This window comes from Ambystoma mexicanum, chromosome 5q (genome assembly GCF_040938575.1).
Source record: "Ambystoma mexicanum isolate Mex_15411 chromosome 5q, UKY_AmexF1_1, whole genome shotgun sequence".
In the NCBI taxonomy this organism is placed as follows: domain Eukaryota; kingdom Metazoa; phylum Chordata; class Amphibia; order Caudata; family Ambystomatidae; genus Ambystoma; species Ambystoma mexicanum.
Genome location: NC_090933.1, coordinates 94848328 through 94869737, shown reverse-complemented (window position 1 = coordinate 94869737; position 21410 = coordinate 94848328). Strand labels below are relative to the sequence as shown.

At 45.1% G+C, this 21410-nt stretch overlaps 1 protein-coding gene across 7 annotated transcripts in view; it reads right to left on the bottom strand.

Annotated features, from left to right (window-relative positions):
• Positions 1-21410, bottom strand: part of BRD9 (bromodomain containing 9) — a 1136180-nt gene that overhangs the window by 783982 nt on the left and 330788 nt on the right. For 3 of the 7 annotated variants that reach the window (XM_069620585.1, XM_069620586.1, XM_069620587.1), the window contains exon 7: positions 20540-20712. In XM_069620585.1, the coding sequence (XP_069476686.1) occupies positions 20540-20712 (173 nt within the window). The remainder of the gene's footprint in view (positions 1-20539; positions 20713-21410) is intronic. The other 4 variants (XM_069620588.1, XM_069620591.1, XM_069620589.1 and 1 more) reach the window with 2 other exon arrangements.

The window sequence follows — 21410 nt, the reverse complement described above, 5'->3', positions numbered from 1 at the left end:
GCGGGTCTGAAAGGGTCTGCAAACCACCCTCCACAGCCTTCCCCTGTACCTCAATTACCTCCTGCCATGACCCCATTGGGTCACAATATAAGCCCAGACTATCTCTTGAAAAATTTAAAGTTTTACTGGAATTCAGAAAAAGGACTCTTCTGCTTGAGGTCTAAGAAAAAGAGAGAAGGCACAGGGAGAGGGAAATGCAACATGAGCATGAGATGAAGATCCCTTGACTCTGCTTCCTTTTCAGGGTCTAAGTCTCATGGTCCCAAGAAGCCTCGCCTTCCAATAGAGGTGGTGAGTTTGTATGAGCCAAAGCTTGATGTGTTGGATTGGTTGGGTACATTTGAGTTCAATTGTGGTATGCAAGGTATTAGTGGGAATGATTAAGTTCTATGGGTCATGTCTAGGCTCCCCCAGAATGGCTGTGATGCTGTCATGGAGTTGAATGCTGAAGACTGAAAATACTATGAAATAGTCAAACAGGTTCTCATAGCCAGGTTTGGGAAGACTCTTTCCCAAAAGAGATAAAGAGAATTCTAATCCTCCACCATCCAAAGAGGGCCACAAATACCATAAGGGCACATTCCAAGGGAAACCATAAAGTCTAGTGAAACCTCTGGGGACAAACAAGAGAGAGGCTACCAGAAACTTCCATTCCAGAAAACCTTTGATAAATGTGTGGTTTGTGGGTCTGGTGACCATGTGAAAGGGGATCCCGGATGTAAAGGTAAAACTTAAGGGGATTGTAATTGTTAATTTGTAAATCGCTTATATTCTTAGGCCTTGAAGATTCCGAATGAGGAACAGGAGGGGGGGGGGGGGGCGGTTGAAGAGCATCCAATCAATAAACTACCGTACTATGCCTAACGACTTGTCAGATAGTGCAGGTGTCATGAATCACAGAGTGCGCCCCTTTTGGGCTTCTTGGTCCCTGTCACAGCGGGCTTGCACTCATTAATACTCCCAACATGGCCGTCCAGCGTAATCCCTTCTCGTTCCATGCGCTGGACGTAGCCTTTTCTACTAATAGACCACGCCTTCGCGGTTCTGCACGTCTCAATGCTATTGCGAAGTAGCGACCAGACGTGTGCTCCATAGGTCGCGGTTCTTCTCCTTTTTCCAATCCCGCTATCCCTTCCTAGTCCTCGCCCTTCTACTTACCTCCTGGATTCCTGGCTAGCGTGCTTCCACTGCCTCCTGGATTCCTGGATTCGGCATCCCGGAACCTGAACGCATTCTGGATTCAGAAGAGAATCGGGCAGCCTTCTTCAAGACCCGGACCATCCACAAGAAGGCATCTACCAAGGACACCAGTAAAGAACGGACTCAGGTGAGAAGGGGGAACTCCTTGACAGTTTGAGACGCCACCCGACCGAACTTGATATTGATATGGAGGCTGCCGTGCAGGACCTGATGCGTAGTATGCAGGAATTATCAACCGAGGTACAGAATTTAAAGGCGGAGAACGCCGCTCTCAAACAGTTGGTCCTATCCCGGGATTCTGCTACAAAAGAAAGTGTCTTACTGGGCGGCATCGTGGACCAATACGACGGCTCAGCAAAGACCCTTTGTGCATTCTTGGATTCGTGCTTGGTCCACTTTACCTTCAAGCCCTATTACTTTTCGACCCCCAGGGCCAAGGTGGGTTTTATAATCTCTCACCTTTCCGGGAATGCCTTAACTTGGGCTACTTCCCTCGTTAACTCTAGTGATGCCCCCTTGGACGACTATGATGGGTTTATACAGGCCCTTAAAAACATGTTTGACCGCCCTGAGCAGGTTTACAGCACCCAGGAACGCCTGTTAGACTTTCAGCAAGGTTCCCAGGATATGCTCACCTATGTGACCGGATTTAAACAGTTGGCTAAGGAAGCTGACTGGTCCGCTGAGGCGAGCTTTACCCTGTTCAGGAGAGGATTGAACAAAGAGATTAAGGATGAGCTGGCCAGAGTGGCACGACCAACCTCGTTCCAGGCACTAATGGATCTTGCCATGCAAATTGACTTCCGTATCCAGGAAAGGAAGACAGATAAGAAAAAAACCAGGGGAATTCCTCCCAAGGTATCATTTGAGAGTACCGTCAGAACGGACACCAACCCAAGCCCAGTCACGGAACCAGAGCCCATGCAGATTGGGGCCTATCGTGGACCCATATCCCCGCAAGAGAGAATGAGAAGAATTCATACGGGCTTGTACATGTATTGTGCCTCGGATAAGCATTTGGTTAGGGAATGCCCTCTAGCACCCCCTCGGCGTTCGGGAAACGCCAGCTGCCAATCCTAGATGGAGCAGAGCTTCGGGAGAGAGATGTTTGCTCCACATCAATTCCATCCTTGAACTCTCCTGGACAAAACAATTTGGTGATATTACAGGCCTTTCTATCACCCTCCAAGAATAAGACCTATTCCATTTTGGCCCTGGTAGACTGCGGAGCTATGGGGATATTCATTGATCAAGAATGGGTTACTAAACATCGAATTCCGTACGAGACACGAAGCACCATGCAACCTGTGGAAGCTATTGACGGAAGACCCCTCACATCAAGGCCCATAAGCCTGCAGACCAAAGAGATCCAGCTTTCAATAAATCACCATCAGGAGCTGATTAGGTTTGACATCATTAAGTCAGCTCATTACCCCATGGTTTTGGGTATGCCCTGGCTACAGAAACACAATCCATATATCAACTGGACAGTGGGTTCTCTATTGCTAGGCTCAAAGAGTTTTTCATGTCTCACTGCCTATCCCTGGAACCTCCGTTAACACACCCAAAGGAACCAACAAGGGAACAACGGACATCACTCATGGTGTCTAATGTCATACACGTTCCTGAGGCCTATCAAGGATATGCTGATGTGTTTTCAACTGCCATAGTCCAGGCCTTACCCGCACACAGACCTGAAGACTGCGCAATAGATACAGAACCCTCTGCAGTGATTCCCTTCGGCAGGATGTTCATCCTTTCTGAACCCGAGAAAAAGACCCTAAGAGAATACCTGGATACCAACCTTGAAAATGGCACCATAAGACCTTCAAAATCTCCTGCTGGTGCTTCCCTATTCTTTGTTCCCAAGAAGGATACCAAGGAACTCAGACCCTGCCTCGATTATCGCGGCCTAAATCAATGCACCCTCAAGGACCGATACCCGTTACCCTTGATTTCGGACATCCTGGAAGCCGTGAGAGGCGTGGTAATATTCACCAAGTTGGATCTCAGGGGCGCCTATCATTTGATTTGTGTCCGGGAAGGGGATGAATGGAAAACCGCCTTCAGAACACCCTTTGGCCATTATGAATATCTAGTCATGCCCTCTGGACTAGCTAATGCCCCGGCAATTTTCCAACGCTTTATGGACAGGGTGTTTTCTGACATGTTGTTTCTCTTTGTCATTGTGTATCTGGATGACATATTGATCTTCTCCAAGGACCCTATACAACATGAAGAGCACGTGAAGGCAGTCTTGCAGAGACTTAGAGAACACAAACTCCTAGCCAAACCCGAAAAATGTTTGTTCCATGTAACCTCCGTTCATTACCTAGGATTTATCCTTAGCCCAGAAGGAATCGGTATGGATCCTTCAAAGGTAAAGGCCATACTGACCTGGCCTGCTCCTGCTTCCGTGAAACAAGTTCAATCATTCCTGGGCCTTGCCATTTTCTACCGCAAGTTCATATCTAACTTCTCTGAGATAGTACAACCGATTGTTGCTCTCCTGAAGAAAGACACTCCCTTCCTCTGGTCTACACCACAAAAAAACGGCGTTCCAGCGTCTGAAGACAGAGTTTACACAAGCTCCTATCTTGGCCCAACCCGATACTAGTCGACCCTTCCTAGTACAAACGGACGCCTCTAATTACGCCATAGGTGCGGTCCTGAAGCAAGAATTAGGAGATAAACTGGAACACCCAATTGCTTATCTTTCACGAACCCTGACTCCTAGTGAAACACACTATTCAGTCCTGGAAAAGGAATTGTTAGCCATCTGTCAAGCCTTCACTGAGTGGCAACATTTACTTCTGGGAGCTAAACATCCAGTTCAGGTCCGTTCGGACCACCAGAACCTCCAGATTCTACAGTCTTTGGAGTGTAGGAATAGTCGTCAGGCGCGATGGGCCTACTTCTTTGCCCAGTACCAGTTCCACATCACTCATGTTCCAGGATCACAAAACCTAATTGCTGACGCCTTATCTCGACGACCAGACTACGAGCTCATTGAAGACAAGGCACATCCTCAGATGTTTTCCCCCAAGATCTTTGTAGCCCAAGCAGTCAACCTCCTTGAAGAAATCCAAGCTCAGACCCAATCCTCTGATCTGTGGAAGGATATATCTAAGAAAAATCAATGGAATCTAAGGGTCCGGGAAGGGTATCTGTTCAAGGACAATGTATTGGTCATCCCTACAAAAAGGCTACAACAAAGAATAATAAATCTTGTCATGATACCCTACACTCCGGACATCGTGGCATCGCCAATACCCTCTGTCTTATACAAAGGCAATTCAGGTGGCCTAGGATGAGATTCGACGTACAGCAGTACATTCAATCCTGTATTGTCTGCAGTCAAAATAAACTTGATAACAAGAGACCGGCGGGCCTTCTACTGCAACCTACACTGCCAACCAGGCCATGGGAGATTATTGCTACGGACTTCATTGTGGAACTACCACCTTCCCGTGGATACACTACCATTATGGTTACCATAGACTTGTTCACTCATATGGCTCATTTTACACCCCTGCATAAACTGCCATCCTCCTCTGAACTAGCAGGAATCTTCCTGGAACACATATTCCGTTTGCATGGACTCCCTTCCAAGATCATATCGGATCGTGGACCTCGATACTATGGACCATTTCCCATCAAAGAAGTTATAAATCCCGTTTCTTATCGGATCAAATTGCCAGACTCCTGGAAGAAAATACACCCAGTCTTTCACACATCTTTGCTGAAACCCTACTATCCATCCTCCCGGAAACCCTGCAAACCTCCTCCTATACTGGTCGACAACCAATTGGAATACGAGGTGTCCCGGATTTGTGATTCCAGATATAGAAGGGGCCAGCTTCAATATCTGGTTGAATGGAAAGGATATCCCCCTAGTGAAAGAACCTGGGAGCCTATGTCAAACATCTAGGCCCCTCGACTGCTCAGAAGATTTCATCTCATTCACCCGGGCAAACCTGGAGGGAAAGGTCTTCGGAGGAGGCATGCTGTCATGAATCACAGAGTGTGCCCCTTTTGGGCTTCTTGGTCCCTGTCACAGCGGGCTTGCACTCATTAATACTCCCAACATGGCCGTCCAGCATAATCCCTTCTCGTTCCATGCGCTGGACGTAGCCTTTTCTACTAATAGACCACGCCTTCCGCGGCTCCACGCGTCTCAATTCTATTGCGAAGTAGCGACCAGACGTGTGCTCCGTAGCTCACGGTTCTTCTCCTTTTTCCAATTCCGCTATCCCTTCCTAGTCCTCCCCCTTCTACTTACCTCCTGGATTCCTGGCTAGCGTACTTCCACTGCCTCCTGGATTCGGCGTCCCGGAAACTGAACGCATTCTGGATTCGGATGAGAATCGGGCAGCCTTCTTCAAGACCCGGTCCATCCGCAAGAAGGCATCGACCAAGGACACCAGTAAAGAACGGACTCAGGTGAGAAGGGGGGGGGACTCCTTGACAGCAGGTGCATGATAGAGTGGGGAGAGAATGGGGGTGGGGGGGTGTAGGACATACAGAACAAACTACCGTACTAGGCCTGGCAACATTTCATAGTGATTGGTCGACACTAATACGCCTATGCACGAGTATTTCAAGAACAACCAAGCAAGGTAGTGGGACAGAGGGAGGACAGACAGAGTTGCTAGGCCTTGTGCGCTCAAGGTCATCTCACCCGCAGAGAGTTGGAGGCAGAGCGGAGGACTCTAGAAGGAGTATTGTAGGTAGTACGGGTCCCGGCCCCAGAAAGCCTTGTGGATTATGCAGTGGGACTTGAACTTGATCCTTGCCGCCACGGGGAGTCAGTGGAGAGATTTCAGCGCCAGAGAGAAGCGGTCCCTGGGCTTGAGGCCAAGGATAAGTGTTGTAGTTCTGTTCTTGATAAGTTGAAGAGGTTGGAAAGTAGCAGTAGGAAGATTGAGAAAGAGACTGTTGCAGTAGTCCAGTCTGGAGAGAACCAGGGCTCTGGAGACAGTGAACCTCTGGGAAGGTGAGAAAAGGAAGAATGCCTTTGAGGAGATACAACCGATAATGGGACTTCTTGGAGATGTCCGAGAAGGAGAGAGTAGAGTTGAAGATGACCCCCAGATTTTTTGCCCCACTGGTGGGTGAGGGCGAAGGACCAAGAGAGTGCGGAGAGAGTGACAGTGGGAAAGCGGGAGCAGTGGTCCCAATGAGGACGATCTGTGTCTTACTGGCATTAAGGCAGAGATCATTAGCAGCACACCTGGACTGAACTGCGGCCCAACAGTCAGGAATGAGTGAAGAGGAGGAGGAGGCCGAGGGTAGCCTGAAAGAGAACTGTGTGTCATCCGCATAGCACTGAAGGTTGGAGGTGAAAGCAGAGATCTTGTGGGCCAAAGGGGCCATGTAGACAATGAAAAACCAGGGGATAGATTAGATCCCTGGGAACACCATAAGTAGAGAGTGATAGCGGAAAGAAAGGACCCCAGTTCCACCTGGGAAGGACAGCCAGAGAGAAAAGGACGCTACCCACACCAAGGCCTCATCTGTGATGCTCAGGGTATCAGAGAGGGGAGATCAGGATGTTGTGGTTTACCGTATCGAAAGCAGAGGAGAGGTCAAGAAGAATGAGGACAGGGGGAGACTTATAGTCAAGGTTTGAGAGCAGGTCTTCGAAGGTGTTCAGAAGAGCAATTTCCGTGCCTCTGGTAGCTCTAAAGCCAGACTGGTGGTCATGGAGACAACGAACAGTTTCAGTGTGGCGGGTAAGTTGAGAGCTAGCCAACTTTTCCAGGAGTTTGCCCAGGAAAGGAGTGATAGAGATCAGGCGATAGTTTGCCAGAATAGAGGGGTCAGAAGAGTGTTTGTTGAGCAGAGGGTGTACACGAGAATGCTCGAGATAAGTGGGGGAAAGTCTAGTGGCGAAGGAGAGGTTGCAGAAGTCTGCCAAGGCTGGAGCAAAAGAGTCAATGTTGCCCTTCATGGTTTTGGAGGGGCAAGGGTAACCTGTTTGGAGGAGGCTTTCATAGACCGGACTTGTCTAGAAACCTCCTCACGTGTGACGGGGGAAAGGGAGGAGAGAAGAGGGGGTGTGGTGGGAGCAGCCAAGGGGGGGCCCAAGAGATGGTGCAGAGGAGAGAGGGGACAGGATGGCCTGTGTTTTGGTGGTGAAGTGTGAAGCCAGGACTTTGCAGAGGGCCTGGGTGCGTGCAATAGAGGATGAGGCTGCAGTAGGGGTGGCCAGTTCCTTGCATACTTTGAAATGTTTGGCTGTGTTGTTGAATGCCACGGAGATACGGGTTGAATATGGACTCTTTTCTTGGACCGGATGCAGTCTATATTGCCTTTGCAGAAGGCGGCAGGCCAGCTTGTCAGAGGGTGCACCTGAAGATCCCCATTTCTGTTCCGCTGCCCTACACTTACGTTTAAGTTCAGCCAAGTCAGAGTCGTACCACGAGTTGCACTTTTTGGCAGGCTTCAGATGGAACCTCATGACAGGGGCAAAGATGTCCAGAGTATTGGAGATGGATAGGCGAAAGTTAGAGAGGGCAGTGTCAGGGTGGGAGTAAGCCACAAGAGTAGGAGGAGAGTAGGTGGAAGCAAAGTCAGCCACTGATACTTTTTTCTGAATCACCCAAAAAGCCTGCAAAATAAAGACCGGAAAATTCAGAATGCCCGAAAAATCTTGACCAAATCCCCCATTCAGTGCTAAGGGTTGCAGGGGTTTTTACTGCACCATTGTTCACTACATCGCGAGCGTGGGTGTCCCCCACAGCCGATCCCAAAAAGCAAGATGGAAAGGACCCTGGGGCGCCAGTTAAAGGGAACAGGCGTTGCAGGGACACCACGAGTCGGCGGCACACACCGAAGTGTGCCGCCGCAATGTAAGTAGTTGGGTGGGGGTATAGGTGGGGGCCTAGTCGGAAATTTTCAGGGGAGAAAAGACCGAAGGTGATTTCGGAAAAATAATCTTCAGTCTTTTCTCCCTCAAACATTTCTGTCACGGGCTTCCAACCCGGATCCCTTTTTTCATGGGTCGGGTGACCATGAAGGTGGGAGGCAGTGCAGGGTCTGCCAGTGCTAAGGGAGAAGAAAGCTTCAAGTGAGAGGAGAGAAGAGAGCGATCTGTCCATGAGAGTGAGGTAGTGAGAGGGGTGAAGTTTAGAGCATGCAAGGTGTGGCAAGCGGCGTGCGTCGGACCAGAGGGAGAGAGGGAGAGAGAGAGAGAGAGAAGCATAGGTTGCGGACAGAGTTAAGATGGATGTTAAAATCCCCAGAAGAAGGAAAGGAGAGAAGATGCCAGGTCAGCCTGTTCCGAGAGAAAGAGGGTGGACTGGCCCAGAGTAAGAGGAGACAGGAGACAGAGTGTCTGCAGAACAGGCATTCAAAGGAGGAATAGGCCTGGGTGGTAGTGGTGGAAACAGGGATCTACTCTGGAAAGATCAGGGCAACTCCCCCTCCTGTAGCCTTCAGGGAGAAGTGTGTCAAAACTTGTGACAGAGCTGTCCTTAAACCAGGTCTCAGTGAGAGCAAGAACATCAAGGTCCAGGTGTTCAAGGAGGTGGCAGATGTCGGAGGAGTGCTTGACAATGGAGCGAGAGTTAAGTGTGGCAACGTGGAGCAGATTGCCATTTTTGAAAGACGTACGGTGGGGGGGGATGCAGGGGACAGAGGACCCACATAAGCAGCAAGGTTGCCTGAGAGATAGAGGCAAGAGAAGGCATAGGGGCCGAAGGGAGTGCAGGCAAGGGGGCCGGGACAGTGGTAGATGGCAAGGGAGCCATAGAATGAGGGGCCCCCGGGCAATGGAGCCCCCGATTTGTCAGCAGTGGGTGGCAAGGGCACCAGCATTGGAGAGGCTGACATGGTGTCAGTGCAGAGAGTGTGGGCAAGAGAGCCAGGTTAGTACGAGACGTCAAAGGAGCCATATTAAGAGAGGCGGCGTGACCAGGCGGAGGCAAGGTAGCCAAGGTGTGCATAGAAGGCAGGGGGGCCAGGGAGGCCCTAGGTGTAGTTGGCAAGGGAGCCAGTGAGGAAGGTGGTGGAAAGTTGATAAGACGAGGGAGAAGCTTATCAAAAAGAAGGATGTTTGGCTGAGGCCCTTGTACCAAGACGGTACCATTTCGATAGACATTTATGATGACCTTGGAAGTCGAGGAGAAGGCAAGAAGGACCTCCCAGCCGGTGCCACCATTGATGTATGAGAAGAGTGGGGAGGGAGCAGAGCGACCATATTTAGAGAGTCCATAAATCGGGAGAAAGAACGATAGAGGATGTCGGTAAGAGTCTCGCTGGCGGATGTACTGATGTAGGTTTCAGTGATAGGAAGGCCTGTGCTGGAGCCAACTGTGTCCCTCTTGAGTTTCTTCCGGCCAGACTTAGTGAGCGGTGAAGGATACGAGATAGAAAAGCAGTTAGAGAAGATAGGAGAGTGTTAGGCAAGATTGTATGCAGTATGCTTTGGGAGACTACACCAACCTTGCCCTCCTGGCAATAGGTAACCCATTCTTTAATATAAGTCTGTACTACACAGGTTGGCAGTGTGGCTTAGCAGCCAGGCTCATCTCAAGAGGGGTCAATGTGAGCAGTAGGGTTCGTACAAAGAGATTCACAGTGACAAGTATTCAAATAAACTCTTTCACGCAAGGTTTCTTGATTAAACAATTATTAATTTAACAGTCAGTTGAATAAGCCTTCTTCAGAAGGGGACAATATATAAACACGGCACAAGCAGCAGAATACTTACTAACCCGTGAGGATGATATTAAAGCGTTGTTTGCACCAAGAGGTTCAACCTTGAACCCCTTCAAAAGACTAACTTCGGAAACTGATGATCTCAGATCTAAATTTATTAGATTGGAACGTCTTAGCATTAAAGAAATTAACAAATTCTGGGAACAAACCACTCTTACCCATTACCTCCAAGAAAACAAAATCCCACGTGGTCTTTGTATACTAATCCTGCCAGATTTTGAGGAACCGGCAGATGGAGACCTAGCAACAGAATGGGAATCCAATCTAACAACTAGTTTGAATAACATTCTCAGGCTATTAATAGAGCATGCAAAACGTGATCATGCACGAATCGTTACTCAGATTGATGCACTCAAGGAAGAGATTTCCCTCTTTGAGGCACCAAGCGCAACCATTGATAAAAATTTCAAAACATTATTTACTAGGCTACGCAGACATCAGGATGAGGTAAAACTCTGCAAATCTCGTAAATTTTCAAGAGACGATAGGGACTACAGGGATAACCGGGTATACACCTATCAGCCTAAATATGATGAGGTGTCCAAATCTAGAAGTAGCAGTTTGGCCTCCTCACCAGCTAGCTCTGACATAGAAAGCGAAAGTGAGAAACCAAGTACCAGTCGAGCCCCTGTCTCTGAGACATCCGACAGGGACCCGACAACATTAGATGCTGAGAGTCCAGAAGTTTCCGAACTTCAGTCAGATGAATCTGATAGTATTCGGCCATCGGCTTTTTTAGAACAAATACGCCGTTTCAAAAAAGGCAATCGGCAAGCAGCAATTGCTGCAATGAAAAAAGTTCGGTTTCAAGTCCCACTTGCAACAAGTACTACAATCCCAGGCCCAAATACAGGGGGACATGGGGTGGTAAACACAACAGGAGGAAACGCGCCACCACCCCAGCGGAGAGTAACTCGTGCATCGTACCAGCAGAATCTCAGGAACCAAAACAACTAAATTTAATTTGTAACCTGAATAGCTATTCACTCTCTTCGAGCGAATGTGCTGTACTAAATAAAGGACTTTCCTTTGCACCTTCTGGTTTCAATGAACATGTCCAAATTCAAATTGATCTGTACAAGTTAATACGCAAATTAAAACTCAAAAAATACTTTGCAACCCAAGTGAAATATTACAAGGCCAAACGCACTGTACCCTGCCCATCAGACATTATGTTGCAAATGATGCATAATACACATGTTCTACTGTCTCTGAACGAATGTGAATCAAATCCAATGTTGAATGTGACTGATCTTATGCAAGAATTAGACATACAGCAACAGAATTTGAAAATTAAAGAATTATCTGTCAAATCTAAATTTGTTCCAATTTTTCCAAAAGACAACCTAATTGATACATTTCATCAGGCTGTAACCAATGACATCCACCGCATGGAGGATACTTCCAAAAAATGGAAAAATCACAAACATAATTTGTCTATATCCGAACAACTAGCGTTACGCAAATTAATGACCATAGATTCACTAATTATTAAAGAAGCGGACAAAGGGGGCAATGTTGTACTCATGGACAAGCAAGATTATATCAGTATGGGACTAGAACATCTCAATTCCCCCGGTTGCTATGAACAACTACCAGTTAACCCTTTACCTCACCTTTGCCAAACAGTACCTCTTTAATCAATGAGTGGCACTCTTTAGGATTACTTACTGATGTAGAAAAACAATTTTTAACTGTAAATGGACCCATCATGCCAACCGCATACTTCCTGCCTAAAATACAAACAATTCACTAAGATTCCCGAAGGCAGGCCGATCCTGAGCCGTGGAGGTGGCATCATGGAACCCATTTCCATTTATATTAATGAATGTCTGTCACCCCTAGTGATCACGATTCCAACTTTCCTACGTGACACTATGCATATTTTGCAAATCCTTTCTGAATTACAAGTCATACCAGGGATGCCGCTGGTTACCCTTGATGTTAAGGCATTATATACTTCTATTAACCACACTCAAGCTATTGCAAGTGTTGACTATATTTACAGCCAACATTCTGCATCCTTTTTTGAACACATCACAATGGTCAAAGAAATGTTAACTTGTGTCTTATCTAACAATGTTTTTCTTTTTAACAACTGTTACTACAAACAGAGAATCGGGGTGGCTATGGGTGCTAGCTATGCCCCGGCACTTGCCAACATTTTCATGCACCACTTTGAGGACAAATATGCACTGCTTGATAATGAGTTTGTTCAATTTATTTATATTTGGAAACGTTATATTGATGACGTGATTCTGATTTGGACAGGTACTGTGGAATGCTTGAATTAATTTGTCAATTACTTGAACCATAATGATTGGGGTATCCAATTCACTCACGAGTGCAGTAGTTCAAGTATTAATTTCTTGGATTTGTCAATTAGTTTGCAGGACAACGCAATTGTGACTAAAACATTTCGAAAGGCTACTGCAGTCAATGCAATTTTACATGCGTCTAGCTGCCATAAAAAATCTGTTATTACCAACATATCGAAAGGTGAATTCATTAGAGCACGCGGAAATTGTTCGAACGATAATGACTTTTTGCAAGAATGTAAATTTTTATGACACAAATTTGAAGTTAGAGATTACGACCCAGGCACAGTATTGAAAGCTGAACGTACTGCCCAAAGCATGAAGAGGGTTGATCTACTCACACCAAAAAAAAGGTCTAATTCTAGCCATACTAATAAATTAAAATCTATTACATGCTCCAATTCAGATAGTTCTAACTTATATAAAATTGTGCAACGTCATTGGCATTTGCTCCAGCTTGACCAAGAGATAGCACCATGGTTGGATGTGTCTCTGAATTTTATTTATATTAAGGCAAGCAATCTCAAAAACTTGGTTTCGCCTTCATTTATGCCTAACCAGCAACCAGCCACAACTTGGCTAAGTCAGAATACTAATCATGGGTTTCACAAATGTGGTAAATGCTCTATGTGTTGCTATGCATTAGAGGTTTCCCAAATTGACTTTGGCAAATTGGGAATTTTTGAAGTGAATGCATTTATCAATTGTAACTCCAAATGTTGTGTATATTGTATACTCTGTGTTTGTGGTAAATACTACATTGGTAGTACAATTCACCCTCTTAAGATTAGGATAAGAGAGCATCTATCCACCATTTCAAGTCAAGACTCAAAATATCCCTTGGCCACACATTGGCAAAGAAATCATCAGTTGGACAATAATTCTGAAATTAGGTTTGCTGGCATGGCAAAAGTAACTTTGCCCCAACGTGGCAGCAATTTGACCCTGAAACTAAGACAACTTGAAGCACGGCTAATTTGCCACTATCGTACCGTATCAATCGGTCTCAACAGTGACCATGAATTTTCGGTGTTCCTTTGAAGTCATACTGTAAAAATGCCTTTGCTTTCTTTGTTGCTGTTTGCAATCTGTGCATATACATAATTTATGTAAAAGAGCTGTCTTGTGTGGACAACACTGGTCACCTTGTGTCTGTATTTTGGGGCAATATGCTGTAATTTAACTTATAAAATTAAGTTTATTTGGGATTGGCTGCATGGATGCACAGGCCTTCTAGGGGTGCAACTGCCGTAAATGGCACACTCACTCATTTAAAATCTGGCAACTGTGATGCTAGTATTTTAGTGTCTCTTTTTTCTAAACCTATTCATTACGTTAGTTTAATCTTTAAGCTTCCCCTTGATCTCGATCTTAGCCCTTAAGTATAGGTTGTCTATAGATGCGTGCTATTGGATTTTAATATAAGTGCTTACACGCAACTCTACTTCCAATATGGCCGCCCGCTTGTGCCGTGCTTCGGGGTTTCAGGTCGGCAGCTAACGGCACACGCAATTTGTATTTACAGGAGCGCCACTTACACGCACAAGGCTCCTGTCCCTCTCACTACGTGCAGAAACGCCAGTAAGCACAGTCTTTCGCGCAGACCCCTGCTGAATTGTTCTAAGCAGGGGCCATACGCATGTGACTGTCTCGTTAATTAGCGTGCTTTAATGAGCCCCAATTAGCACCTCAAAACGGTTGTTTGTTTTTGTCTCCCTGTGAATTTTGTGCTGCTTCCATGCTGACCTTCACGCTTGGTACACTTGTCATCTGTAAATAGTGGTTAATTGCAACTGCAACAATATAGGTATGTTTTGCATGCCTGCATTTATTTTATTTCAATCTATATCACCACACGAATCATAGGTAACACATATCATTCTTATATTTGCAGTGGAGCCGGTGAATGCACCTTGTATATAATTTTTCTAATCGTACTACTTCATAGGTAAGGCTATTCCAGTTAATCACTTTTATGATTTGCACAACAATTAGTTGAATTATAAATTCTTCAATATATAATGTGCCCGGGGTGTTTTTACTGCGGCATGCTGATATATTATTTCCCCCTTTTCTGTTGCCTTATTAGTTTCCTGTTTCAAGCACCAACAAGGTAATTTACTTTTTTTTGTTGGATGGGGTAAAATTGCTGGTTAACCATATTGCACAATGGGTGACCATGGTTGTGCATGCATGATTGCTCTTACTACCATCATTTTCTTATTCATTTTATTTTTATCTTCTGTTTTCTCTCACTATGTGTGTCAATTGACCTCAACGATTGGCTAATTCCATTGCCAATACTCCATATCCTTTTCATGAATTTTCTCAATCAATATGTGGTGTTTCTTTAATTATTGGTTATTCTTGTCAATGCATACTGGATTGATTGTGTTGGGTACTTATTACTTCTGTCCGATATCAAATATTATCGTGGTCCCACCACTCTGCCTTTGGTTGTTTGGGCCCGATCGTTTTGCTACATTTGGTTGGTTACATATGATTATGTCAAATATGTATACTTGCAAAACTTATGGCTATCATTTTGCAGCCTGGAAAAAGAGTGTTGAAGCTCGAAACACGTGTCGGCTGTTTTTGGCTGTTTTTGATCTGCATTAATTAATGCTCAATGAGCTTTAATAACCGTGTTTGTGTGCGCAATTAATGGTAGCAAACCCCTTCTTAACACAACAATATATAAGTAACACAAAAATACACTTCAAAATACACACTCAGTTTCTCTAAATCACAAGTACCCATTTGGGATGGCATACATATTCTTCCTACACTCTGAGGTACATTAAGTAACTAGGACACTGTGGACATTAATATATCATTGGTACATTAAGAGCAATACTGAGTTTGGTGTCAATGAAAAGGGTTTGGGAATAAAACAAGGTTAAACAAATATTCTGAAGCAGGTAAGTACTTTTGAACCCCCACCCCCAATGCAAAGTAGATATTCACACAACGCCAGACTATTAAACTCATTTATCTTTTGGCAAAGACTCTCCCCAGGAAATGAAACTTTTCTTACGATTGGGGTGGTACGCTTCATTCAAGATTTTAACTTACTAGGAAAAAAGGAGCTGGAACTCAGTGTCACCTGAAAAGTGCCCGTAATTTTGGTTAATATGTATCTTGGTCTTTCTTTCTTGCTTAGTTTTGTTATTTTAAACTTTCTCTTATTTATTGTATTCTGTAAATTTGTTTTTTTTAATGACTTGCTTTCATGTAATGGAAATATTGAATGCTACTCCTATGCAACTTCACTTCTATAAAGTCTTTTTTGAAATAAGACTACTTCACTTTTTCCTTTTCGTAAATGTTTTTTCCTTTTTTTATTTACATCAAATTATTTCAAAGTGACTTTGATAGACTGCATTTGGTTATTTGGTTATTTTGTAACTTCAAAATTGTATCTCAGTCATCACAATGAATTGATTTTACTCATTGTCAGCTTTTATATAATTCAAATGTCACCTCTCAACAAGTGTTTCACCATGTGTTACATGGATCTTCAGGAGAGAATCTTTTTGCTTCAGATATGCGCTTGTCTCCTCAGTCACGATCCGCAAACTGAGGAGACAAGGGCATCTGTGAAGCTGGCAATGAGTAAAATCAATTCCTTGTAAATGATGATGAGATACTATTTTGAAGTTACAAATAACCAAATGCAATCTGTCAAAGTCAAAATTGCAACTTTGAAATAATGTAAACAAAAAAGTAAAAAAAAATCACTTACAAAAAGGAAAAAGTGAAGTAGTCTTATTTCAAAAAAGACTTTACGGAAGTGAAGTTGGCGCACATCAGTAAGATACCAAACACAGAAATAAATGCATAATGAATGCACACGTAAATTCGATTTGTAGACTAGCAATACAGGGTGAAAGCACACCTAAAAACGAATGTTGTGATGCAGATATTGCAGCACAGCAGTACAGAAGTGGGGGCAATAGGATGATAGCTCAAGAATCTAGAAGGCAGTCTAAAAAGGTAGTCCATGAAGTACAAAGGGACATATGGCAACAGCGATAGGGCAATGAGAATGCCTGGAGAGGCAGAGGTAAGAGTCAATGAGAGACGAGGCAGGCAACTGAGCAACACTCCGCACTTACATGATGGCTGGAGGGATGCTGCAGTCCAGGGACGCGAAGAAGAAGTACCCAGCATAACGCATGTCTTTACCACTAGTAAGAAGGGGGCCTGCATGCCCAGACAGGCACAGACAAGGCCTTAGGTGAGGGCCTTCATTGTTGTGGCCGGCTCCTGCCTCACAGTGCTGTTGGTTGGATGAAATAGGCTGGAGGCAGCCTATTGGAGGGGAGCAGGCTCTGGGTAAGGGATGGCTTCACTGCACCAGTCTGGGGCGGCCATCTTGGAAAGAGCCCGTGGTGCACACGAAAATGCAGGAGATTTCAATCACGGCACTAAAAGCATGTGACATACCGTATTTGCAGCATTCAAAATAAACGCTTTTCGATTCCCCATTGATTTCCTGATGTATGCTCAAAACAAGGCGCGTTACACACACACAATTGAAGAAGTTGCAGAATTGTGAGAATTCTTGGAATAAAATTAATAGGTAGGGGTAAGTGCCCCGCAATTTCTCCGCCCCTATTCGGGCTTACATTCCAGGAAGTGCTGCTCGGTGTGGAGGAGGCAGTGGGGGCTGGAGGAAGCAAGATGGATCCGCTTCGATTTCGGCAGGCAACTGAGGGAGGGAACTCCAAGCGGGCCGAGATGAGGCCTTCGTTGTTGTGGCCAGCTCCCGCCTCCTGGTGCTGTTGGTTGGATGAAATAGGCTGGAGGCAGGAGAAATAGGCTGGAGAGCTCGATGAGATCCCCCCTGGAATCTCCTAGAGTGGTGGGATTGGGAGTGAAACTTCTAAGAATTTTACTTACCTTTTAATTCATCGTCTAAAACATTTATTCACAATCGTTGGCTTTGCAAACTCTTGTTCGCAATCCAATAGTAAACCCCCCTATAAAGTATGTATTGCAGAACTTGTGACTTTTGGGAACTATGCCCCAATTCTTAGCAGGGCTGGATTTAGGACTAGGGACCTTGTCTTGGGTTTTTTTCTGACAGTGTTCTCTCTAATTTACTTACCTGTCTAATCTGGTTCAAAATTACTGTTACATTTCTCAATTGCTTTAACATACACAGTTATTTAGAGTGTTGATGTTAACTCTACCAACAATTGCATAACTGTTTCTAATGGCAAAGTGTTGGTGTTCTGTTAACAGAACCAACTCCCAATAGTGAATGTACATATGTATTTGATAGTAGTTGTGATAATATTTACCTGAGGTTTTCATTGCTTATAGTGTATCTAAAAGGCCTAATAAATAACTGTTTATTTTTGCACTCTTCTCTCTACGATGAGGAATGCAAGACAGAGAAGGAGAGCATGAGGACTAGAGAAAGAATAGTATAGAGTGTGAGTGAACATCAAGGAGAAAGTAAGCAGTGTCAGTAGGGGAGAGGTGGTGACGGCGAGACAGGCGGCATGTAGAAATCGCCAGGAGGAACAGGTGCCCAAGCATAAGAGCAGAAGAATATGGGTCTGGATTGAGACGCCTGGAAAAGCTCCAAACCTGGTAAAGAAGCAGACCCAGGGAAGGGTTCAACAGCCGAGAACCACAGGGTCCAAAGTGATCTTAAAGGTTGCGATGCCTGACCCATGTTCAAACAACCTAAGACACTAGGGGTCATGATGCCAGCTTTTGCCTGAGAAGAAAGGAAGAAGTGTGACATCTTGGTGAATTCAAGCAAACCAAGAAAGCCATTACTCTAGGCCGAGAAAGTAGTGTGGACACGAAACCCCCAAAGCTTGACCAACGTAACTGCCAGGAAGGTGAAGTCTATGGTAGAGAGTGAATGGTGAACTATAACCCCATCGGATGACCACAGTTATGCATACTCATTTATTGTTGTTTATAATAAAATGTCACGACTCGCTCCCTTCGCTCCCGTTCCCGCCACTTGGGGGCATGTTTTGGGGCTTATTCCTTGCTGGACATTTCCTCCGAACCTAATGCCACAGTGCTGTAATGAATTGGGAGCGCTAAATCCCTATTTTCCAAACTACTTCCCTTCCGGATCCATTCCAGGTTTTTGGCAGCCAGCATGCTTCTTTAACCAAATGACTGTGCTTCCCAGAATGCCTGGCCCACTGCTCCACCTCCACCCTTGCAGGACAAGGTTGGGTGGAGGATAGGCAACACCTGTGGCTGCAGGTGCAGCAGTCAGCACACCAGAGGCATGTGCTCGTTTAACAGCTTTAAAAGCCTCAGTCTCACTTCAGTCCAGCGCTGGTCATCGATTGCAGTGTTCCTGTTTTTGACTAGTCCCTGGTTCCTGGTTCCTTGCCTTTGCACCTACTTCCTTGTTCCTGTTTTCTTGTTTCCTCCGCCCTGAAATTCGGATTCATGCGCTAATTGATTTCTGCTCCCTTGATTTCCCTTTTTGTCTTCCCCTGTTTGCAGGCAGCTATTCTCAGTGCTTTCCCCTTTTAGATGCAGCCCAGTTTGTCTGTGTTCTATATTTCTTTGACTCTGTCCTTTGCTGCTGATACCCATTTGCCTTAGCCTTCCTCTTAGTTTAGTTTCCTGTCTTTTCCTTGGAGGGGTAGGGAAAAGTTTGCATAGGTTATTTCGTTTTTCCCTGCTCCTGATCCTTACTTTCTAGAGGATCCATTCCATGTTTTCCATTGCACTTCTGCATCCATTTCCCATTTGATCATTAGGTGTGGTGTGTGGTGGTAGCTAGCTCCTGTGTGAATGCTTATGTTTTCCCCTCTAAATTGTAATCCCTATTCCAACTTAGGTATTTAGTTTTCTGCAGCGGATCACGCTCCGCTGCCTTCCAGTCTCCGCCCTTGCCCTGCGGGCTCTCCACATTGCAGCGGATCTCACTCTGCTGCCTTCCAGTCTCCGCCCTTGCCCTGCGGGCTCTCCACATAGCAGCGGATCACGCTCTGCTGCCTTCCAGTCTCCGCCCTTGCCCTGCCGGGCTCTCCACATTGCAGCGGATCTCGCTCTGCTGATTCCCAGCCTCAGCCCTTGTCCTCTGGGCTCCCTGCCCGGCAGCCTGCCTCACTCCGGCTGCCTTCAGCCCTTGTCCTCTGGACCTCCCTACTTCTCCCATTGCTGTTATAGCCTTTCTGGGTCCCAGATTCACCAACAGGATTCGTGGGCTAGCTGACATTCAAGAGGTGTATCCCGTCCTCGTGAGTACAGTTCTTAAATTCCCTTATGTAATACCATCAAGAGTGTTAGTACACAGATCCTGTCATTGCTTGCCCTCCACGTGGGTTTAGCGCTGTCAGTACCTGTAACAGCAATTGGGGGTAAGGCGCTTGCCGACTCTCCTCGCGGTCAGGTGCTTACCCCACATCCCTTTTCATATATTGGTTTTGACGTCACACTCTATTTGCACTCCTGGGTTCTAGCATACCTGAGTCGTTGTTCCTGGGTGCACATTTCCCTTGCCATATTCGCTGCCTTTGTACTCGCCTGACTAATCCTGACATAAAAGCCTTCAATCTTAGCTTGCATTGAAGTTGTCCGTTGACCCCTTGACCATGAAAGTCTGGCTGCAGGAGACTGCACTGGGTTTTATATGGGGGTGGATGGTTAAAGTGGGGTACAGTGGAATTGTGCACTCAAAAATTCAGAACAGGATGCTACCAACCAGTGAAGCACTCACAGCGAGCTACATGAGGCTACTTGCATAAGGTCAGCATGCGTCAGGTACCCTGTTTTCCCTGAAAGGCCCGTAAAACCAGTTAGGAAAAAGGTTTTTAAAAAACACAGGACCCCTGTGCCAAAGTGACAAAGTAGCAGTGTAGGCGTCAACCTATGCAGTTTCCCTTTTTCTACTCAAAGCTTGGAAATAACAGTAAAGTAACACTAACCTGGATTTTTGGAGGGGACAGCGACTAAAAAAATAAAATAGATAATACTAGCAAATACCAATGAGAATATTTGTCCATATTGAAAGGAGAGTTCTCTCTATGTTATCAAGTATTCCACAATCCCACACATCCGAAGATCTATTCATTAATATTTATAAAGATCCCATGGAGAAGGACAGAATAGTATGCTGCCGAGCATAGCTGTCTGTGTGACCATGAACCTTGGGTAAGAACGTTTGCAATATCCAGTGCCACAAGATGGCAAGACAGAGTAATGGTCAAGTCATTCTACTTTGTAAATATCAAACATTGGTTTTGTTTTGAATGTATTTCAGTTACATTTTGACAAAAATTGTATCCAAAAGGAATCTTTACCTGATAACTTCTTTTGGCTTTTTCGACTTCTTTGTCGGCTCCACTGGCACAGGAATTACTTCAGGGACTGGTTCCTCAACTGCAATTTCTTCATCACCTAGAATAGCTGCCTGCTGAGAAAAATCCATTTCCTGCATAAACGACATGCTGCGCTTCAAAGCTAACAGCCGTTCCTAGAATCAGAAATGACAGAGCGGCAGGGACTTTACATCTTCCCTCATAGCCAGGCGCTATGATAATGGGATGGGATGGGAATGGTATTGCCTCATTCCTAATGGCTATTCTTGAATGGTTATGTCGTATTATTTTATCATGGTGGCATGGTTTGAATAAACAGGCTTGTCTCAGTTTAAACGTATAACAAAGGCATACAAAATGTATTCACTCAAGAGCAAAAACCATCCGCCGAGCAAATCAGACCCAACGTTATCGAATCAAAAGGATTCCTGATCACTAGGTCTGCAACATAAAAGCTAATACACGTTTTGCAGATGTTACAATCCAAGAAATAATGTTTTGGACTTACCTTTCAGCATCCTAAAGACTTTGGATGCATGCAGTTTACCACCACAGATCATGGCATAAGTTGCTAAACGTGTAACATTTAAGGTTTTGGCGGCAAAAGATTACCAATTTATTTTTTATTTTTTTACAATAATACCAATATCCTGCATCCAAAATAGCAAGAGAAAATACTATAATATCACAAATATAAGAGCATCTCAAAAGACCATATGTTCTTGATCCCATAATGTATATGTTACTTTACAGAATTCATCATAATACAATAAAGACTTGATCCTGATATATTTACCGAAAGTGTACTGTTGCACTGAATCTCAGGATTACAAAATTGCGGGAATATAAACTT